This window comes from Saccostrea echinata, unplaced genomic scaffold, assembly GCF_033153115.1.
Source record: "Saccostrea echinata isolate AGI-Se365-2 ecotype Australia unplaced genomic scaffold, CSIRO_AGI_Sech_v1 ptg000010l, whole genome shotgun sequence".
Taxonomy (NCBI): domain Eukaryota; kingdom Metazoa; phylum Mollusca; class Bivalvia; order Ostreida; family Ostreidae; genus Saccostrea; species Saccostrea echinata.
This window is the reverse complement of record NW_026889759.1, coordinates 11,526,351-11,545,947: the sequence shown is the minus strand read 5'-3', so window position 1 is coordinate 11,545,947 and position 19,597 is coordinate 11,526,351. Positions and strand designations below refer to the sequence as shown.

General features: G+C 31.9%; 1 protein-coding gene across 1 annotated transcript; it reads right to left on the bottom strand.

Moving 5' to 3' along the window:
- Positions 1 to 15,203: 15,203 nt before the first annotated feature.
- Positions 15,204 to 18,996, bottom strand: LOC133184402 (cysteine-rich protein 1-like). Its single transcript, XM_061319466.1, has 4 exons — positions 18,885 to 18,996; positions 16,685 to 16,779; positions 15,825 to 15,882; positions 15,204 to 15,447 (listed from the first exon to the last, which is right to left on the bottom strand). The coding sequence occupies exons 1-4, from the start codon at positions 18,922 to 18,924 to the stop codon at positions 15,407 to 15,409; spliced, it is 234 nt and encodes a 77-aa protein (XP_061175450.1). The 5' UTR covers positions 18,925 to 18,996; the 3' UTR covers positions 15,204 to 15,406.
- Between the last annotated feature and the right edge of the window lie 601 nt (positions 18,997 to 19,597).

Below are 19,597 nucleotides of genomic sequence, written 5' to 3'. Positions count from 1 at the left end.
ACAGATAAACAGACAAACAGACAGACAGACAGACGGACGGACAGGGCAAAAACTATTTACCCCCGAATATTCGATACGGGGGCATAAAAATCTATATGTATAAAGTTCCAATATATTTTCATTGTTTTATTTCATTATCCACTCGTATAACATTAATATCTATGTACTCAAACACTTGGAAATACCTTGTACCTGTTTTTATTAATTAATCTATATAATTAGGAACAAAAACGCCGACAATTTTTTTTTCAGGATGACGCAATGTACGTGTAATTAATCAATTTATCCAAAGAATGCTATCATCGTTGATATGATGTGCATTTTGCTTGTCGTCTGCATCGTATAAGAAGAGAAATAATCGGTTTTTAAAGCATGCATGCGTAATGATAAATGATAGAAGAGATTGTAGAGGTCAATGTCGACCTCGTAACTCTGCAGACTACTGCAAAATAGAACATAAAAAACTCCCACACAGAAGTTTAAGGGGGGATGGTTTAAATGACAGTTTTGTTTTAATTATATGAATTTCATCTAGGTGTTTAAGCTATAAATTATTATTTTGTCTACGATGTTGCGTTTGTAATGGTTTGCTACACATTGAGACATGGTTGGATTGTACTGTAGATTATTAGTCGTCGAAATCACATTCAAAAGGCCCGAAGAAGCAATTTCAGTCGGAATGGGGGGGGGGGGGGTACAACGGGAAATTAGCTTTGTCTTCTAACGTATAGAATACACTGGCAAAATAATTGATAGGGCAATACTCTAAATTAGTAAATATAAAGAGAAAATTATTTGGGGTACCTCGCCCCCCCCCCTCCCCCGTTCTTATGGCCCTGGTAGATATAACAAGAAAATTTTATAATTGGATCTCTCCAATTTCGAGGGACATAATCAGATCTCTCTAATTTAGTGGGACCTGTATGAAGATTTCATTACTCAGTGGAACTGCAACTCTTAGGTCTAGACACATTTATTTTACGGATTAAAAAAAAGCAACGTACAGTCCTTGTAAACTTGAAAAATGCAAAATAAAAATTCTCCAATTCAGTATGCAATTGTACTATGTGGTTGTAACAATAATTGACTTAAAATAGTTGTATACCTCGGGTCAGAACCCTAAGGGTCTCGAAAAGAATTCCATTGATATTTCAAGAATGCAACAGAATTTTCTTGGTAGACCGCTATTCCGAATAATTTGACAATTCAATATTATTTCAAAAGGACAAATACTATTTTATTTCATTTTAAAGGGATTTCAATTAATGTTATTTAGAATAGATCCTCATTTTTTTCTTAAATCATCTACAACTTTCCACTTTGATTCACTTTTTACTTTGAAAGCAACATATATTCATCTATCACAAAATATATTTATGATCGATTGTGGTCCCTAATGATGTACAACTATATTCTACAGAAAATCATGACTCACTTAAATAAACGAAATTAATAAATTTAAGAGGATTTTTAACACAGAAAACGCCCATCATTGCAATATTTTACAGGATTCATCATCAAGTACATCTTCATATTTAACACAGATATGATATCTTATCTTGTTTCAAAAATAAATAATCTGTTAAAACATCTATATTTTGCCGTAAATATGCTATTCACACTTCATTCATTCTGTGAACTTACGTTCATGATAACATCACTACACATTGTAACACTCAAAACATAACTGTGTAACGTATTAAAGGTGAAAAGCCTCCTTAAATACAACAAAAAAAAATCTTTTTCACATAGATTTAAATTGAATAACTGTTTTCCCTATTTTCATTTTATTTATTTATTTATTTATTTATTTATTTATTTATTTATTTATTTATTTATTTTTTTATTTATTTATTTATTTGAAATGGCAGAATATAACTTGTTTATAATTTGTATACATTTTTTAACCGTCTTTGTTTTTCTTTTTTTTTTCGTTCTTAGATTTTGTTTGTTTTTTGTCCCCTAGCTTTAATAAATGCGATGTGTCATAAATAAATGTGCGTTCTCATGTGTATAAATGTGCAGGAATGTAAGTGTCGACCAACACACCATTTATATACTTTGCTTGTTAGTTCATGTTTACAATGTCAAGTTTTGAAGTTAAGTACTTCCCTCTTTTCTTGGCAAAAATCATTCATCATTCATTTCTACCAAGTCTGATTCTGATGATTAATCAGAGTTGCAGAAAAAGATAACATGAATGCAGAGATGCAGATACATGTACCCCCTACCAGCGAATAAAAAATAGGCGTCCAATCAGTTTTAAAAAATCTTCGCCCGTATTTGCATCTTCCCAAGTCAAGGGTTTCTGATCCACTACGCTCTACATAAACACTGTACTAAAAAGTTGATAGTTTAAATCTTGTGTAGAGATATGTCAACTTAAAAAAAAGTACCGGGTACATGTATTACACGACAATATATATATATTTTTTGGAGAATTGACTATTAAGGGATCAGGCAATATATATCGCCAGGGTGCATGGGATGGGTACAAAAAATGATTAAATCAATGCAAAAAAATACGTTGGAACCATACGTTGCAGAATGAAAAAAAGGTGTCCCATCCTCACTTTGAGTGAAAAAGTCAAATCAAAGCCTCAAATAATAAAACATAACCTTTTCCATTAATTATAGAATCAGCCATCTAAAGGAGTGGCGCAGATAACTGTTCAGACTCCATTCAGTTGATTTCTTGGGGTATTTTTTCAGAGCTAAATGTTAGGGAATTTTAAATGAGATTTTAGATTTTATTACATTTTCGATAGTGAATACTGTGATTTATTTATTGAATAAAAGTGATATTTTCTCACAGTGTGAAAGGATACCAAATGATATTCTCCCACAGTGTAAAAGGATATCAAAGTAAGTAAAAAATAATTTTTGGCCTGTCATAAGATAGAGATAGTAACTAAACCGTCTTGATAGAGACTAAAACTGCCAATTTCTTCCCAAATATATTGCTAAAATCCATGTTATAATGTTTTCATTCACAATATGGTGAGCTACAACGACTCAACCGCTCAACTTTGACGTCACAGTCTATAGCACTGTGTTAAGAAAAGACAGAGGCAACGGAAAATCAAAGAAAATGTAATAAACAGAAAACTCAACATTTTATAGTCGGATATGGAATTTATTTCATTCATGAGATAGGATTTTTTAATATATATTTTTACGAGTGCTTTGCACTCGTAAAAAATCCTGTTCCACTCGTGAAATAAAATCCATATCCAACTACAAAATATTGAACATCCTCTATATATACATCCTGACAATTTATAAATGATGGTTAAATGATGAATATGTACCATATTTTAAAGTTTTAGGAAGATGAGGAATACATCTGAGCTCTACAAAACTTTTAAATTTCTTTTTTATTATTTTTTAATTCATTACATATTTTAATTTGGAGATAACCAAGAATTCTTAAAACCACTGATATAGAAAAAAATTTAGAGATTCTGATTTTGACAGAAGAATTGCATTTTTGTAGGAAGCATTTGTCATCATGTTCAGGTCAGTCAATTGCCGTGTTTTCCTATTTTTTTTTATTTTTGAATGAAAAATGGCATTGTTTTCCTTGTAATACCAGTTCTTTCTAAATCTTAAGTGATATACATGTATTAATTTGCGGACAATTTGGAAATGTTGAAGGAGAAAGGAGACAGTTTTGCACTTAAGGCCTGGTATTAATTTTTTGAAAAATGAGGAACCTGTGATTCAAGGATTTATTTCAGTGTTATAAATTACTATTCATATATGCTCTCACTCCATTACAAAATACAGTCATAATATTCAATAATTAATATTAGATTCCATAGTTAGATATTTACATCCATATTGTATGATTTGCAAGTTTATTTTTGTTTCACAGTTTTATAGAGACAAAATATAAAGTTCTATCTACATTTCTGTTGTAAAAAATAATTTTTTGCCCAACCCTACTAGTGAATGCCCACAAAAGCACCTGCCCCATCATACATGTACTTTGCACAGTCCCACTCCAGTGATGTTCACTTTTTCTTATTTGTATTGTGCTTGTTTCAGAGAAATAACTTCTCTTTTTACTTTAAATTTAAACTCTAAGTATCAATAAACACAGTATAATACCTCACATATTACAGTCTCTTTCTTGCTTATAAAATGTAAATAAAATACAAATAAATTCCATTCCCCTTACGTAGCTAAAAAAGGTTTACCCTAGGATCATCACATACCTAGATGTGTTCACCTTTAAATTTAGTGAAGACCGGAAAACATAACAGATATAGGAGCAGACTATACCAAGTTGAAAACCCATAGTATGCATATTAGAGTTACTGCCCTTAGTTCACCAATTTCTAGTATGTTGTAATCAAAACTTTCTTAACTTAACGGAACTCTTTCGTGGTTAGGGCAGTAAATGTCCGTTAGCTGGGGACAATGTGCTGTTAATCTATCATAGTAGACTTTTTAAGGACACATAAGAAAGAAATATATTGCCGAACATTCTATGAACACCGCCTAAAAGGTGAGGGATTGAAGTTTGGGTCTCTTGGGGCATGGCTTAATTGTGTGTGTGTTCTGTTCCCTAGTCCTTGGTATGGGTATTTGATAGGTTCTGGGACAGTATTGGAGACATGGGGAATAGAGATTGGGTAGGATACCCTTTTACCACTGCGCTACACGGGTGACAATTTCCATGGTAGCGATAGGTTTAAATAACTTACGCCAACTACCCCCTAAATATTAGGGGGACAGGTCATTAGGAATGATGTTTCTATTATTTAAATTTTTCTTCCTCAAGAAACAAAATTTAGCTTCAAACTTAAACTGGAATCATTTTTATAACAAAGAATATATTAAATTTTTGTATTCCATGTATTCATATAATAATGATGAAATTGTAAGAATTCTTATAGAACCTCAAAAACTATAAACTACAAAAATATACTGAAACGCAAAAGAAACGCAACAAGCAGTAATTTACAAATATTTGAATTTTTTATCTAATGATTTTCAAAAATGAATACAGTAAGGTAAAACTCGATTTAAAAACATCAGAGATTTCATATAAATTATAATTAAATGCCTGTTTTTCAGATGATGAGGTCGAATTTTCTCTAACCAAGCGCAGTGTAGTAACCTTTGGACTTCCGGTCCAAGGACTGTCATTTATGCTAGTGATACGTAAGAGCCTATTGAGGCGTGATGTGGTGCATATTTGCATCTGCAACTCTCCATCACCTTTATTTTGAGATTTTCCAGCTAGAGCAATAGAAATGCGCACATAAGTCATTTTTAGGAAGCCTTGGCATCGCTTACAGAAAAGAAAGGAGAATTTACTTTTTGAAACATTGCTACGTTACTTATGATGAACAGATACAAATCCTTAAAACCCCATATTATTGCCAACTGTTTTGTTAAACATGCAATTTTTGATTTCTGTTAAGCGGGCTCAAACTTAACTTCCGGTAATGGTATGAAAATCATTCAACCGTTAAATTACCGATATTTACAAAGTTGAAGATGTCCTTACTTTTTAGATACAAAATTATATCTTATATATAATATTTCTCCATAAAATAGGATGTTGCGTTTCTTTTGCGTTTCAGTATAATTATGCAAAGAAGGGATGATCATCAAAATTTAATATAATAAATCATACAAGTTTAAGATCAGATTTCCTTCTTTATGAAATATATGGAGATAACGAACAGCATTCAAGCTCAAAAGTCCATTAATCAATACAAAATAGGAGCAGAGCAAACACGGACCTCCAGACATCAGAGGTGGGATCAGTCGGCATTCTCTGAGGGAATGCTGACAATAATTATAGATGAAAGCAAGGACATACCCTACCTAATTCACAAAAATCTATTTTAGTCTCCTTATTGTGATCTTCTATCAGTTTGAAAGTTCATATATGTGTAATGTACCCTTTTCTTCCAGTTGTATACTAATGAAAGAGGATATTTAGTGTTGGTTAAATACCTGAATTAGAAGCGACAACATTTGGTTTTTTATGGCATGTCAAACGTTGCAATATTCGATCATTTCCATTTAAATTGTATAATTTTCCATTCGTGTTGTATAATTTTCCATTTGTATTGTAAAATTTTCCATTTGTATTGTAAAATTTTCCATTTATATTCTATAATTCTTCATTTGCATTGTAAAATTTTTATTTGTACTCTATAATTTTTCATTTGTATTGTACATATTTTTATTTGTATAGTATGATTTTTATTTGTATTCTATAATTTCCCTTTTGTATTGTATAATTTTCCATTTGAATTGTATAATTTTTATTTGTATTGTATATTTTTTTATTTGTATTGTATATTTTTTTTTTGTATTGTATAATTTTTATTTGTATTCTATAATTTTCCATTTGTATAGTATGATTTTCCATTTGTATTGTATGATTTTTAATTTGTATTGTATAATTTTCCATTTGTATAGTATGATTTTCCATTTGTATTGTATGATTTTTAATTTGTATTGTATAATTTTCCATTTGTATAGTATGATTTTCCATTTGTATTGTATAATTTTCCATTTGTATTGTATGATTTTCCATTTGTATTGTATGATTTTTAATTTGTATTGTATAATTTTCCATTTGAATTGTATGATTTTTAATTTGTATTGTATAATTTTCCATTTGTATTGTATGATTTTTAATTTGTATTGTATAATTTTCCATTTGTATAGTATGATTTTCCATTTGTATTGTATGATTTTTAATTTGTATTGTATAATTTTCCATTTGTATTGTATGATTTTTAATTTGTATTGTATAATTTTCCATTTGTATTGTATAATTTTCCATTTGTATAGTATGATTTTCCATTTGTATTGTATGATTTTCCATTTGTATTGTATGATTTTCCATTTGTATTGTATGATTTTCCATTTGTATTGTATAATTTTCCATTTGTATTGTATGATTTTTAATTTGTATTGTATAATTTTCCATTTGTATTGTATGATTTTCCATTTGTATTGTATGATTTTCCATTTGTATTGTATAATTTTTAATTTGTATTGTATAATTTTTATTTGTATTGTATATTTTTTTTTATTTGTATTGTATATTTTTTTTATTTGTATTGTATGATTTTTATTTGTATTCTATAATTTTCCATTTGTATTGTATGATTTTCCATTTGAGGTCAAAGAATTAAGGATATGTTATGATAAACGTATCTTTGATGATTGTAAGGAGAAATAATGCCTCTATATTTTTTATTCAATTTATATTCATTCTGACACAAGCATATTTTTCATTTTGATTAATAAAACTTCTTCCATGCACACAATGCAACAATAGGGAAAAAGTACATCATAGGAAATTTTATTTGCGACGTCAATTTAGATAAAGGGGCTAGAAGTATATGCATTTTGTGTAGAGGTGAATTGGTGTCTTGGTTATATGGATCCACGCAGGTAATAGTATCCTGTTGAATAATCCAAAACACTGGAAGATGATTAGCATTAAGGTTTCACTCTGAGCCTTGTCTGCCAAATTTGATTTATTAAGATTTTCATTGAAAATGTATATTATTATGTCTCATCTAAGTAATTTGAAGAGGAATAACCAAGCTGTAAAATATAGAACTTTGTTACACAGACTATATCTTAGAATACTTGACAGTCTAATAACGGCTGATAACAGAATTATTGTTCAAAATCCCATTATCACACAAGAAATAAAAAGATAATCCAAGAAAGACATGCCAGAATTCCTTTTCAAAGACACTAGTTATTAAAGGTTAAAGAGATGAGGGATTTAAAGAATTTTGAATAGCGATAACACAAATTACACGACAAAATTAAAAGAATATACACGATAAAGGTTTGTTAGAATTTCGTTAATAAGCTGGGTTTCCATAAACTATCTCAAGGAGATGTTAAATTTAATAGGTCTGGTAAATTGTTAAAGTTAAGAAGGAAAGCTATTTGGTTTGAGAAGTTGGTCTTTTAAAACATAAAATTATCTTGTTATACTTTTGTCTATAATGTAAGCCATTGTAATCTCATATATCACAAGGTGTTTTGGGAGGAATTCAAAGATCATTATAGAATGGCATTTTATGTTCTTTTTTAAACAATGTTTTTTATATAAAACATTAACATAATGGTGGGTTTTGCAGCAGGCACACTATAACGTATAGTGATCAGTCTCATAAATCCTGCAAATAATATAAATCGTTAACAGAACAAAAACGCTCACCTCTGGAAACACCAGAGATGGGATCAGATGCCTAGGAGAAGTAACTATCCCCTCTTGAACGGCTTTAACCCTCTGTATTGATTGGGTAAACACAACTGGTATAAAAACCACGGCCTAACAATTGGTAAGAAACATGTCAGTCAAAATACGCTAGCCCAATGATAGGTTGTATTTGCAAATAAGGTCAATATAACGACCATAAATTTGCGAAAATGTACTGCTTACTTAAAACGAGATTGTTAAAAGCCCTATTATATCAACTTAAAAGTACATGTACTTATGATATTCTGATTTTATGATGAAGCACTTCCGTACATTCTATTCATTTTAATTACATTGTCTTTAATATTAAAAATATGGAATGAGATTGTTATCATTATATGACGCATTACGATATTATAGGGTTTTGGGATATATCTTACAAGTACTCCCTGAATCGTAAAACACAATAATTCCATTCACAACACAAATACTCATTAAAGGAACCCTGCGTCCAAACTATAATAATTACCAAGTCTTGTATACTGTATATCACTTCAGCAGTAGAATTGCTACTCTGCTAAGATAAGCACTTTAAGTTAATAATTTAACCCCCCTTTTCTTGTGATTACTGCTTCCAAGAACGTAAACATTTAATTCAGGGGAAAGAAAAAGAGAGAAGTTGAAAAATAGGCTAACAAGTAACTACCTTATTTTATTCGTCCACAGTCAGACAGCCATGTGCAATAAGTAAGAATGAAGAATACAAGTTTAATGTATGATGTGAAGTTTTATGCGTACTTTTCGCTTTTCTTTTTTTTTTTTTTTTTTTTTTTTTTTTTGTTATCATCATATTATAGAGAAAATAGTATTATTAAAATGAATTCCCTTACAAATTTTGCCGTAATTCAACACAGATTCAACAAAAACTTCAAGATGAATGTTAATGGCTTTGATACCAATATTAATATAGCCATCAATCATTTGAGACAATATGTTCGCATCGGACCTGAGCACAAGATAAAGCTAATAATGTGAATTTAAAAAAAAAAGGTCCAATCGTTTCCAGCATGAAAGGAATTCACCAGTCACTCAGTTGACTCTACTTATGTGTAGATTGCTCTCTATCATAAGACTTTTTTTAATCATTTTTAATTATCGGTCTGTATTAAATTTCTACAAAATGCATGATAGCCGAACTCATTTATAAATCAAATTTTCTCTAGAGGTACTTGTAGGTGTGTTAAATAAGATCTGAATAAGATTTTCTATATGATTTTGATATCAAGCAGGTGAATTTGAAGTTCACTATATTTCATGTGATTTTTGTAACATTTATACAAGAATGTGTTTTTTACTGCGTGTAATTATGTTGATACACCATGAATCTTAGGATCGACAATTATAAAGAATTGATTTGAGTTTTATCTCTGTTAGGAGCCAGTGCATTCGAATGTTCTGACACCAGTTTCTAACTTTCTCTACTTTGAACTATCTAGAATTTTTTTCTAAGAGGCCTCCTTGGATATGCATTACCACAGCGCTTGAATCACAGCGTTAGATTGGTGTATTTAGACTGCCATGTTTTATACCAATTGTTAAGGCATTGTTTTGATAATTTGACTAGATTACTTTGTTTACTTATAAACAGGATTAACGAGATTGATCGCTGTTCATCTTCCCCTTTTTAGCTCACCTAAACGGAAGGCTCAAGTGAGCGTTTCTGATCGAAATATTTCGTTGTCTGTCTTCGTCATCCGTCACGTTGTTATTCTTAACTTTTCACATTTCCATCTTCTCAAGAACCACTTGGCAAATTTCAACCAAACTTCCACAAAAAAGTTTGTTCAGATGTAGGGCAACGCCCTTTTTTTTCAAGCGGAGACTATTAATAAAATTTTCCTCTCAAAAACCACTGGGGCAAAAAAGTCAGAACTCGATTGAATACTTCTGTAAATTCAAGTTTGCTTAAATTATGCCCTCTGGGGGAGATGGAGCTACAAAGGAGTCAAAGTTTTATACATGTATAAAAACATAGGAAATATCTTTAATTTTTTTTCTCCTTCAAAAGATTATTAGTCATATAAGTGAGCAAAAATGCTCAAGAAATGCATATAGAAGTTTGTTCATATCATGACTGCTGAGGGTAGGGTGTGACCAAAAGATTAGATCAGAGTTTTTTGTAAGAAAATATAAAACAATTTCTTTTTAAAAAGCATTTTTTTCTAGAGTTGCAAGGGCAAACTAAGTCATATTAATATGCATATATACCAAAAAATGCGTGGATTCAATTTTTTTCAAGTGTTGACCCTATATGTCAATGTTTGCTTTTCTTTTACTCAAGTTGTGTGTAATCATATCCCTTTGCTAACAAATACGTACGAGTATCGAACACTAAAATTGGTACTCGGTTACTCTGATGTACATTTTTTTCATATTTCAAAGTGCATATATTTATTAAAAACTTAGCAAAAAATGTGATTTTAGCATGCATTGTCCGTGTCTATACACTTTTCTCTAGTACCCGGGTACACGATCTGAAAATCGTCCGAGTAACCGATTATCAAATATTGACCGATTTGACATCCGTACTACATAGTAATGATTTTACCTTACATGCTGGGTCATGCTAGGATATTCCATTCTATGCCATCATAGACATTGGTTAGAAAAAAAAGAGCTTGATTTAGGACGAATGATCTCTAGTCTGGTGTTCTAATTCATGTGCAAAAAATACCGAAAACCAATAAAAATAATGAAATATTGCATGCTGTATGTTTGACAAACTAGTTGAATTCTTAGCCCTTCTACTACAAAAAAATGTTTCTAAATCTTTTATAATGGTTATATTACAACAGCTACAAAGAAATGTTAATGATAAGCACGTTTTGCTTTCTAGATACCATTGCATTGTTTAAAGGTATATTTTTCAAACTGCATCTCTATACGTATTAAAATTCATTTCGTTCAAACCTTAGAAGGGGTCCAATTCAACATTTTATGTATATTAAATATCACATTTTTATCAGTATCAATTTCCAGAGAAGGTATTTCTTCCTCTTATGTGAATCTAGATTAAATGTGATAGAGACCTAAGATTTTTGATCGGAACATTGAAAAATTCTTTGTGTATTTCATACAAAATTCCTTTCTAATTAAAACAAAGAAAATTTTAAAGAACTTATATCATCATTTTAAAAAAAAAAAAAAGACAAATAAACGTTCATGCCCTTACTTAAACAAAAACACCTATCATTTTGCATATTTAGAAAAACACCTATAGAATTTGATCCAGCAATCGATCACTTTCATATTTATTTGTAAGTCAGGTAGTACTTTGACCTCACATGCTCCACGACTTGTTAGGTCAAACTATACCAAAACCAGTCACTGGAGAATCGTAAATATAAGGCCACAGCATTTTCTATGGCAGAAAAAAATATTATTATGCATACAGACTCAAAATCAAAAATGCGTTAAAACACTGCAATCCATCAAGCATTTTTCTTATGTACAACTTACGTTCTTAATATAAGATAATTTGGATTGTAATAAAAAGCCACTTTCCTGCGATAGAATTTAGCTTTACGTTAAGTCAGGAGACTGATTTATGTCAGCGTACTCAATAAATTAAAAAAAAAAATATTACAATTTCGAAGATATTTTTTTTTTAATTTACGATCACTTAGTTGTGGAGCTAGTGATTGATGTGCAAGATAAGGCGTATTTTGATTTCACTCGTAAGATTAATTATGAACTGATACCCTCACTTGAACCGGTATATTTATGCATGTTTTATATTCCGTGAAGCAAATTGTCAAATCACGCAGTTATTTTTTTTTTTTTTCATTTTAACTTTTTTATTTAAGCCCAATGTAATTTTTTAAAATTAAATCTACATTAACGAATAGGTGTCTATTTTTGTACGTTTAAACGACGACCGACTTTGGGGCACGTGATAATTCACATGACCGATATAAGCCACGTGATGATTTGCGTAATCGGCAAAGTTTTTATTACGTGCTCCAGTGTGGTTTTCGTCCTCATATAAGCAAAAGAAATCTACGATGGTGTTTACTTACGAAATAAGCGTTATTTATTTATATAATTATTTATATATTTAACACACGCATACTAAAAAAAATCTATAAGTATTTGTTTTAATGGCGTTTCAATCCCATGGCCTACTAGCTCCGACGTAATGACTACCAGACAAGCTCGGTCGCAATCATTTTCTGTGTCTTTGGTTAATATAACTCGGGTCCCTATAACGACACAATTGTATAATGACATGAATATCATACGGAGACTGTCTGAAGTTGTCGGTTGATGGATTAACAGTACTGTAAATATATGTTATCTTTCTTGAAACATATGTTACATTAAACATTTTAATCTTAATTTAAAATTATCTATAACTATAGATAATTAGATATAGATACGTTTAAATAAAAAAAATCAGACTTTTAATGTAATAAATATGTTGCGTGAAAGCATACAAGTAATTTGGCTTCTTTTTAAAAAAGAAATTATGCTAGAAGCCGACACTTACATGAGTTTGTTTAAAAGTGGCTGTATATCTGATCAAGATATCCAAACGAAATCAATGGCATTAATATTTTAATTACACGTACTGATTTAGCTTTTGGTTATAGTATAAAGAGCAAGGTCCAACTAGGGATTTTTTTTTTTTTGGTCTCGTGAATATCTGAAAAAAAAAATAAAATTGTTCAATTTTAGTTGTCAATGCAATAAATTTCACTTGGACCCTTGGTGACTGCAAAACTTTTTAAAATGACGTAATTTTCTCGCTGGTGCATGCATTATGACGTCATGAATTGCTTCATTTTTTCCAAATCCTAAAAGTTTCTTCGAAAATGGCAAAAAGTGAAACTGTTTTTCAAAATTTGTATAGAGTCCAACCAATGATCCAAAATGTGCAATTATATAATTAAAGAATTTTTTTTTTGGAATATTATAAAACATGGTTTTTTTGTGGGGCTGCACGGCTAGGAAACGCGTCCCCCTGGTGGCGGATAGGGGATCCCTCACTTATTGAGGGGTGCACCGGATAGACTGAAGAAGGTGCCGTGGACCAACGCAGCATAAGGGAAGGACACCCTGACAGAAAACCACTGGTCCTCCAAGCTTGGATTTGGGCAGGAGGCCGACTACCTTCTCCCGGAAAAAACGACAGTTACAGAAACAATGAACATCAAAGTGCAAAGAAGACCGGGTGAAGCGGGGACCGCCAACAGTGGCAGTAGGACGACGATGGGTGAAAGCCATAGGGAAGCCCAGCGTCCGACTAGATCCCTTGTGACACCCAAACATTCACCATCGGGCACTGGAATGTGCGAACTATGTACAGGGGAGGGGCATCAGCACAGATTGCGAGAGAAATGGAAGGATACCAGCTGAGCATTCTTGGAATCAGTGAGTGCAGATGGACAGGAGCTGGGAGGATGAGACTGGCCTCGGGCCAGATCGTCATATACAGCGGGGATGAAGAACTGCATCTTCAAAAGGATAATAATGATCAGCCAGCAGGAAGTGAAATCACTCATGGAATGGACACCCATCAGCAAGAAAATCATAACAGCAGGACTCCATACAAGATACAGGAGAGTGTCGGTGATCCAAGCTTATGCGCCACATAATGAAGAAGAGGAGGAGAAGGACCAATTCTATCAGGAACTACAGGAGACCTTGGATGGATGCAACAAGATTGTTATCATTATTATCATGGGGGACCTCAATGCCAAGGTATGGAGTGATAATAACGGGTATGAAAGAACTATGGGTATCCATGGACTGGGTACATAAAAGAGAATGGAGAAAGACTGTGTGAATTTTGTCAGACCAACGGACTTGTAATCACAGGAACAATGTCCCCCATAAAGACATTCACATAGCAACATGAGTGTTTCCTACTGGAATAGCAAAAGGCCAGATTGACCACCTTCTCATTAGTTGGCAGTGGAGACCTTCTGTTCGTCACACCAAAGTCCAGAGGGGAGTGGGTGCCAACAGTGACCACTACCTGGTGAAGACCCGAATCAGGTTATATCTCAGCACACACAAGAACAAGTTGAAACCAAGACTGGATATAGAGCACCTCAAAAACAAAAAAGTTTAATGACTGCGTGAGAAAGAAATTAGAAGAACACAAGTGTCTGAATTTACCGAGAGAATTAAGATAAGGTAAGGTTATCTTTTCGATCGAGGGGTGGGCTCATATTTAAATTTTCCGCTGAAGATACTCACCAACACGTTTTCTGCAAAATGCAAACGAAAAATGGCATTACAATTTCACTCTATTTTTTAAATACCTGGTCTCTCAGAGGATACGACCGTTCACTGTAGTTCAGTCGGTAGAGCTCTCGCTCCGTGATCGGGAGGTCGTGAGTTCGAATCTCGGCCGCGATTGACCTAGGTCGATAAAAAATAGGTAGCAACGTTCCTTCGCCATGCGCTCGGCACTTTGAAATAAAAGTTGCGGGTCCTTCGAACCGAGACCCTGTGTCATGGCAGGCGTTGGCACGATAAAGATCCCTCACTGCTCAATGGCCCTGAGTGCAGAGTAAAGGTCAAAATTTGAAGCTCTTCATCGGTATATGGTGACGTCTCTATATGAATGAAAAATTATCCAATGGGACTTAAAACAATATACAATCAATCAATCAATCTCAGAGAAAACTGTTCTAGAAAATGAAAGTACTAAGTCTCACAAATGCATAACGTTTTTCACAAAACATTTCTAGAAGAAAATGATCTATTATTTTTACAGGAAATCAAATTCAACACTTAAATATTGAATGTGTGTGAATATTTTTAGCACCTCCGATCTATAGATTTCAACATCTGTATTCTGCCACAGTGACTGATGTCTTAACTATATTTGATAATATTATCTGGCACACGTTTTCTTTTTAGAAATAGAAAATTTTAATTATCACGACCTTTAACCCATCCAATGCCATAAAAAACTTTAACACAAATAAAAGACATTAAACTTTTTAATAATCAAATTCCAATATTTTTACAGTAACACATCAAGGCAGATATTATTGATAACTTCCATTTATTACCTAAGTAAATTAACATGCACTGTAGCTTTAAAGAGGGTTACATGTATATTCTGAACAATTCAAATTGATGAAGAGACATCTCTATGCGTACTTTTTTCGGGGGAGGGGGTGTTAATTATTTGTAGGTATGACTCTCTGTTCCACCATGGCCAAATCCTGGTTAAGAAGAAAAAGAAATAAAATTCACAACAGATAAGTTATATTTTTCTGGTGTGTGATATTACATTGCTTCTAAAAGGTTTAATTGCAGTAAAAATTAAAGATTTGATATGATAAACTAAGTTTAAGATCTTTCTAATTTATCTCTGTCTTTAAGCTTACTTATTTTAGCGGTAATCATAGCTTAGCGCCTACAGCGCTGCTTTTTGTCGCTCAATGTATGATTAAAACTAATATATATTGCTTTGAAGTCTTACGTGCGTTATGATTGTGCAAAACAATTGAAAAGGAAGATTGCGCTGTATTAAGTGCTCTAACTTATGTACGTGTACAGTTTAGTGATTTTTGTAAAGATTTAAAATAACATTAATTACCTTTAGGGCCAAACAGGGCTGCGTAACAAGGATTATTACAATATGGTTTACCTTCTCTCTGAAAAAAAAATAATATACTTAAAATCGTAATAAAACTCAACCACCTTTACACAGAAAGAGAAACTGACAATCTGAGAAAACAGAAAAAATTTTTCTAGAAATTGTTACTTTTGTACAGTATCACATTATAGCCAACAAATCATTAAAAATATCAAAATGTACAAATGAATGTGAAGCATAAAATGCATTTAGCATTATGGTGATTAAACTGTAGATAAATAAATACTCATGTTGCAAAAATGCATTCGAAGTTTTGAAAATAACTGCAGTCAAAGGATGGCTCCCATTATAAATTTACTACATAAAAATTTCTTACGCCATTCACAGGTGCTTGAGTACAGCCCCCACCCCCGCCCCCGAAATAGACCCGTTTCGCCTTTTTTCCCAGATATATTATCTTTCAATGTCATATTTGTGATATTATCCATACCATCAATTCGAAAAATTACCTAAAACAAACATTTTATAAAAATTTCTACCCACTCTATGTAGATTTATATATATAATGAGTAGAGTTTTTTTTAAATTTTTTTTTTAATTTTTTTTATTTTATTTTATAAAATTAATGTTTGTTTTAGGTAATTTTTCAAATTGATGGTATGGATTTTATCACAAAGATCTCATTGAAAAAGATAATATATGAGCAAAAAGTCGAACGGCCCCAGGGGTCTATATCGGGGGAGGGGGGGGGGGTCCTATCCTCAAGCACCTGTGAGGCCACTATATCAACCTCTGGAATGCTTTAAAAAAACTAGTTAACACAAAAGTGTAGGTCTCTCTGCATTTATTTGATACATTACCTCAGCATGGCTACCTGTTGTCAAAGTCTTATTGCATTTTGTACACTTTAAACATGCTCGATGCCAGTCTTTTCCGATTGATGAAACCTTTTCGGCTATAACGAGAGCATAAGAATTAAAAGTTTTAAACGTTCATCTAAAACAATATTTGTTCTATACTAAACATTTTTTAAACACAATTAGAAACTTTATTATTTTGAACCAAGATTAAATTTTATCTGACAACTTATTCTACAGTATTCATTTTCTCCTCCACCGCTTCTCTAATATAGCATATTGTCAGTGTGAAATTAACACATCCAGGTATCATCGAGTATGTTTATTTATTTATTTATTTATTTTGAGTTGTTAAGATGCAGTCGTAGCTAACTAAACTAGTTATTTATTACGGTTATTGATATTATCAACTCTTTATTTCTTATCACTGGGTGGATCGGTTGTTAAGGGCTTTGACATGAACTTTATGGCTATTAAGAGTTGCCACATGATCATGTAACCTCTGATTAAAAAAGCCTCCATGAATTCCATAAAAACCAGTCTTTAGAAGTTTTATCTTCACCTGCATTTTGTTTTTTAAAGCCCTGGCTCTTCTACCTGTGCCCTACCTGTGTGCAAAATATTTTCTGAAAACCAAAATCTGTTTTGAAGCAGAAGAGATATCTTTTAAGCTTGATTAAAAACATTTTTTGGCAATTTTTTTCCAATTACATTTTCATTTCATTCATTTCTTCAGCCCATACACTTACTCTAAGTTTTACAAACGAGTATAGATGGGCTTTTTAATTAAAGAAACCATATAATTGGATATTCTGCGTGTTGATGCAATGTTCACAACATAAATCATTTCTTGCAAAACATGTTATCATTGTTGATTTAATGTGTATTTTGCTGCAATCCGCACGTGTAAAAAAATTAAATAAACGGTTCTTAGGCAAAGTGATTAATGATAAAAGGAATTGCACGGTTCAAAGTCGACCTCGTAAATCTAGAAACTACTGCAAAATAATATGTAAAATATAAAAAAAAGAAATCCTCTACACAGGTGCAGTAAAACAAGACAAGATCGATTATTTAGGCTGCGGCAAAAATTGTATTAGTTTACTTGCCACAGAATAGAAAGTCAATACGACTAAGGATTGGGTGGATCAGACACTTGATTTTTTTTTTCGGGGGGGGGGGGGTGTCAATCTCCATTTTCTTTACTCACAAATAAAGATTATGCAGCGGTATAGTTCGTACATATAGCTCTTCAGTCAGTATCAGTCACTATACGTTAAACTGGTCGGAAGAAAAAGCAAAATGCATAATCCAGTAAGCTTTTCGAAAGTCTGAAGTGCAATGCAGTGGATTGTCGTATTTAAAGATGCATCAAGTAAAGATTTGCATGTGGTTGGCAGTTGTACAATGTTAGCTATGAGTATACATTGATTCAAATATGTGAATATCCTTTGGTCAACACCCTCTAGCTTTAAGTGGCACGGAAAGAATGTCGATTGTTGCTTCAGTATTTTCTTGCATAATAAGTGGGAAGTAAACTATACATGTATTTGAAAGGCGCAATTCTTTAAAAGGATGTCTATCCAGCTAAAAGGCATGCTTTCATATTTCAAGTGATGAAAAAAGTTTTTTTTCCTGTTATAATTGTTCGACATTTTAACGCATTTACAAATTACCACTGCTTTTGAATTTACACTTCATAACACATAAAGCTTTTAAATTGAATGCAGCATAGATTCATGATCCACACCAATATGTTCTTTTTCCCGACATGAATTATTGATCGTGTTGTCTAATATTCATTTTATGATTTACAACTATATATCCTACAGAGTAATGACTCACTGAATAAATGAACATTGCAAATTTACGCAATTTTGAACAGGGAAACGCCCGTCATTGCTACGCTTCATAGGGATCTACAGAAAGTACATCTTCACATTTAATATAGATATTATATCTTATCTTGTTTTAAAAATAAATAATCTTTTACGACATCTATCTCTTTTCTGTTGAAAATGTGCTATTTACACTTAATTCATCTTATGAACTCAAGTTCATGATAACATTACTACACAATAAAACACTCCACGCGTAATTTTATATAATGCTTCAATAAGTGACAACTTCCTTATATGGACACCATCTAATTCCTCGTGATTATTGAAAAGCAAATTTCCTTGAATATAGTAATAAAACCTACCGAAATACACCTCTTTGTTGCACGTTGGGCACTTAGGCATGGTTATCCACGGTAGATATTTCTTTACTTGTCGATAGACAGTTGCAGAAGACTTTGTGTCACCAACTGATGTCGTCTGAAAAGTAAATCATTACGGTACACCAAAACAGCAATAATCCTATAAAAAAGGGAATTTCTTCCTTACGGCTGCATAGTCAGCATTAAAATAAAATATTTTTTTTAACCTTAATTTCTTAACTTTACTGTAGTATCCCTTATTTGATGCTTGTGACTTGAAATATATACCGCCGTATAATCTAATTTAATTGGAATCATCCCTTCAAGATATCAAAATAGCAAATTTGAAATAAAAATTAGATTTACCATTAAATAAAAAAAAAGTAGGCATGCATTTCATTTTAATAAGTTTTTTTTGCGGGGTCTAGTGTGAGCAATTGCCCCTGTCCTTTGAATATCCTAGGCATAGTGTTTCTTTTTCTGCAGCTAAATGTGATGTATTATAATGAAGTAATTGTCGTTTTCTAGCTTTATTCTAAACAATTACAATATGTTATACATATAATATGTACTTTGTTATCTATAGAAAATCCTATACATTTCAGTTCTCGTCAGAAGGATCAACATGAACGTAAAAATGTGTACGCTAAGTACCTTCTCTAAAAACAAGCGTCCGATGATAAAAACGTGTTTCTTTTCTATCAATTACAATTTTA

Bases quoted from the DNA above. Each gene is read 5' to 3' on its own strand.
- LOC133184402 (XM_061319466.1), bottom strand. From the start codon at position 18,924: ATGCCTAAGTGCCCAACGTGCAACAAAGAGGTGTATTTCG. The intron at 15,883-16,684 runs GTAATGTATCAA...TTTTTTTTTCAG, and splicing joins CAACAGGTAGCCATGCTGAG to AGAGAAGGTAAACCATATTG. The intron at 15,448-15,824 runs GTAATTAATGTT...CTTCTTAACCAG, and splicing joins AGCCCTGTTTGGCCCTAAAG to GATTTGGCCATGGTGGAACA.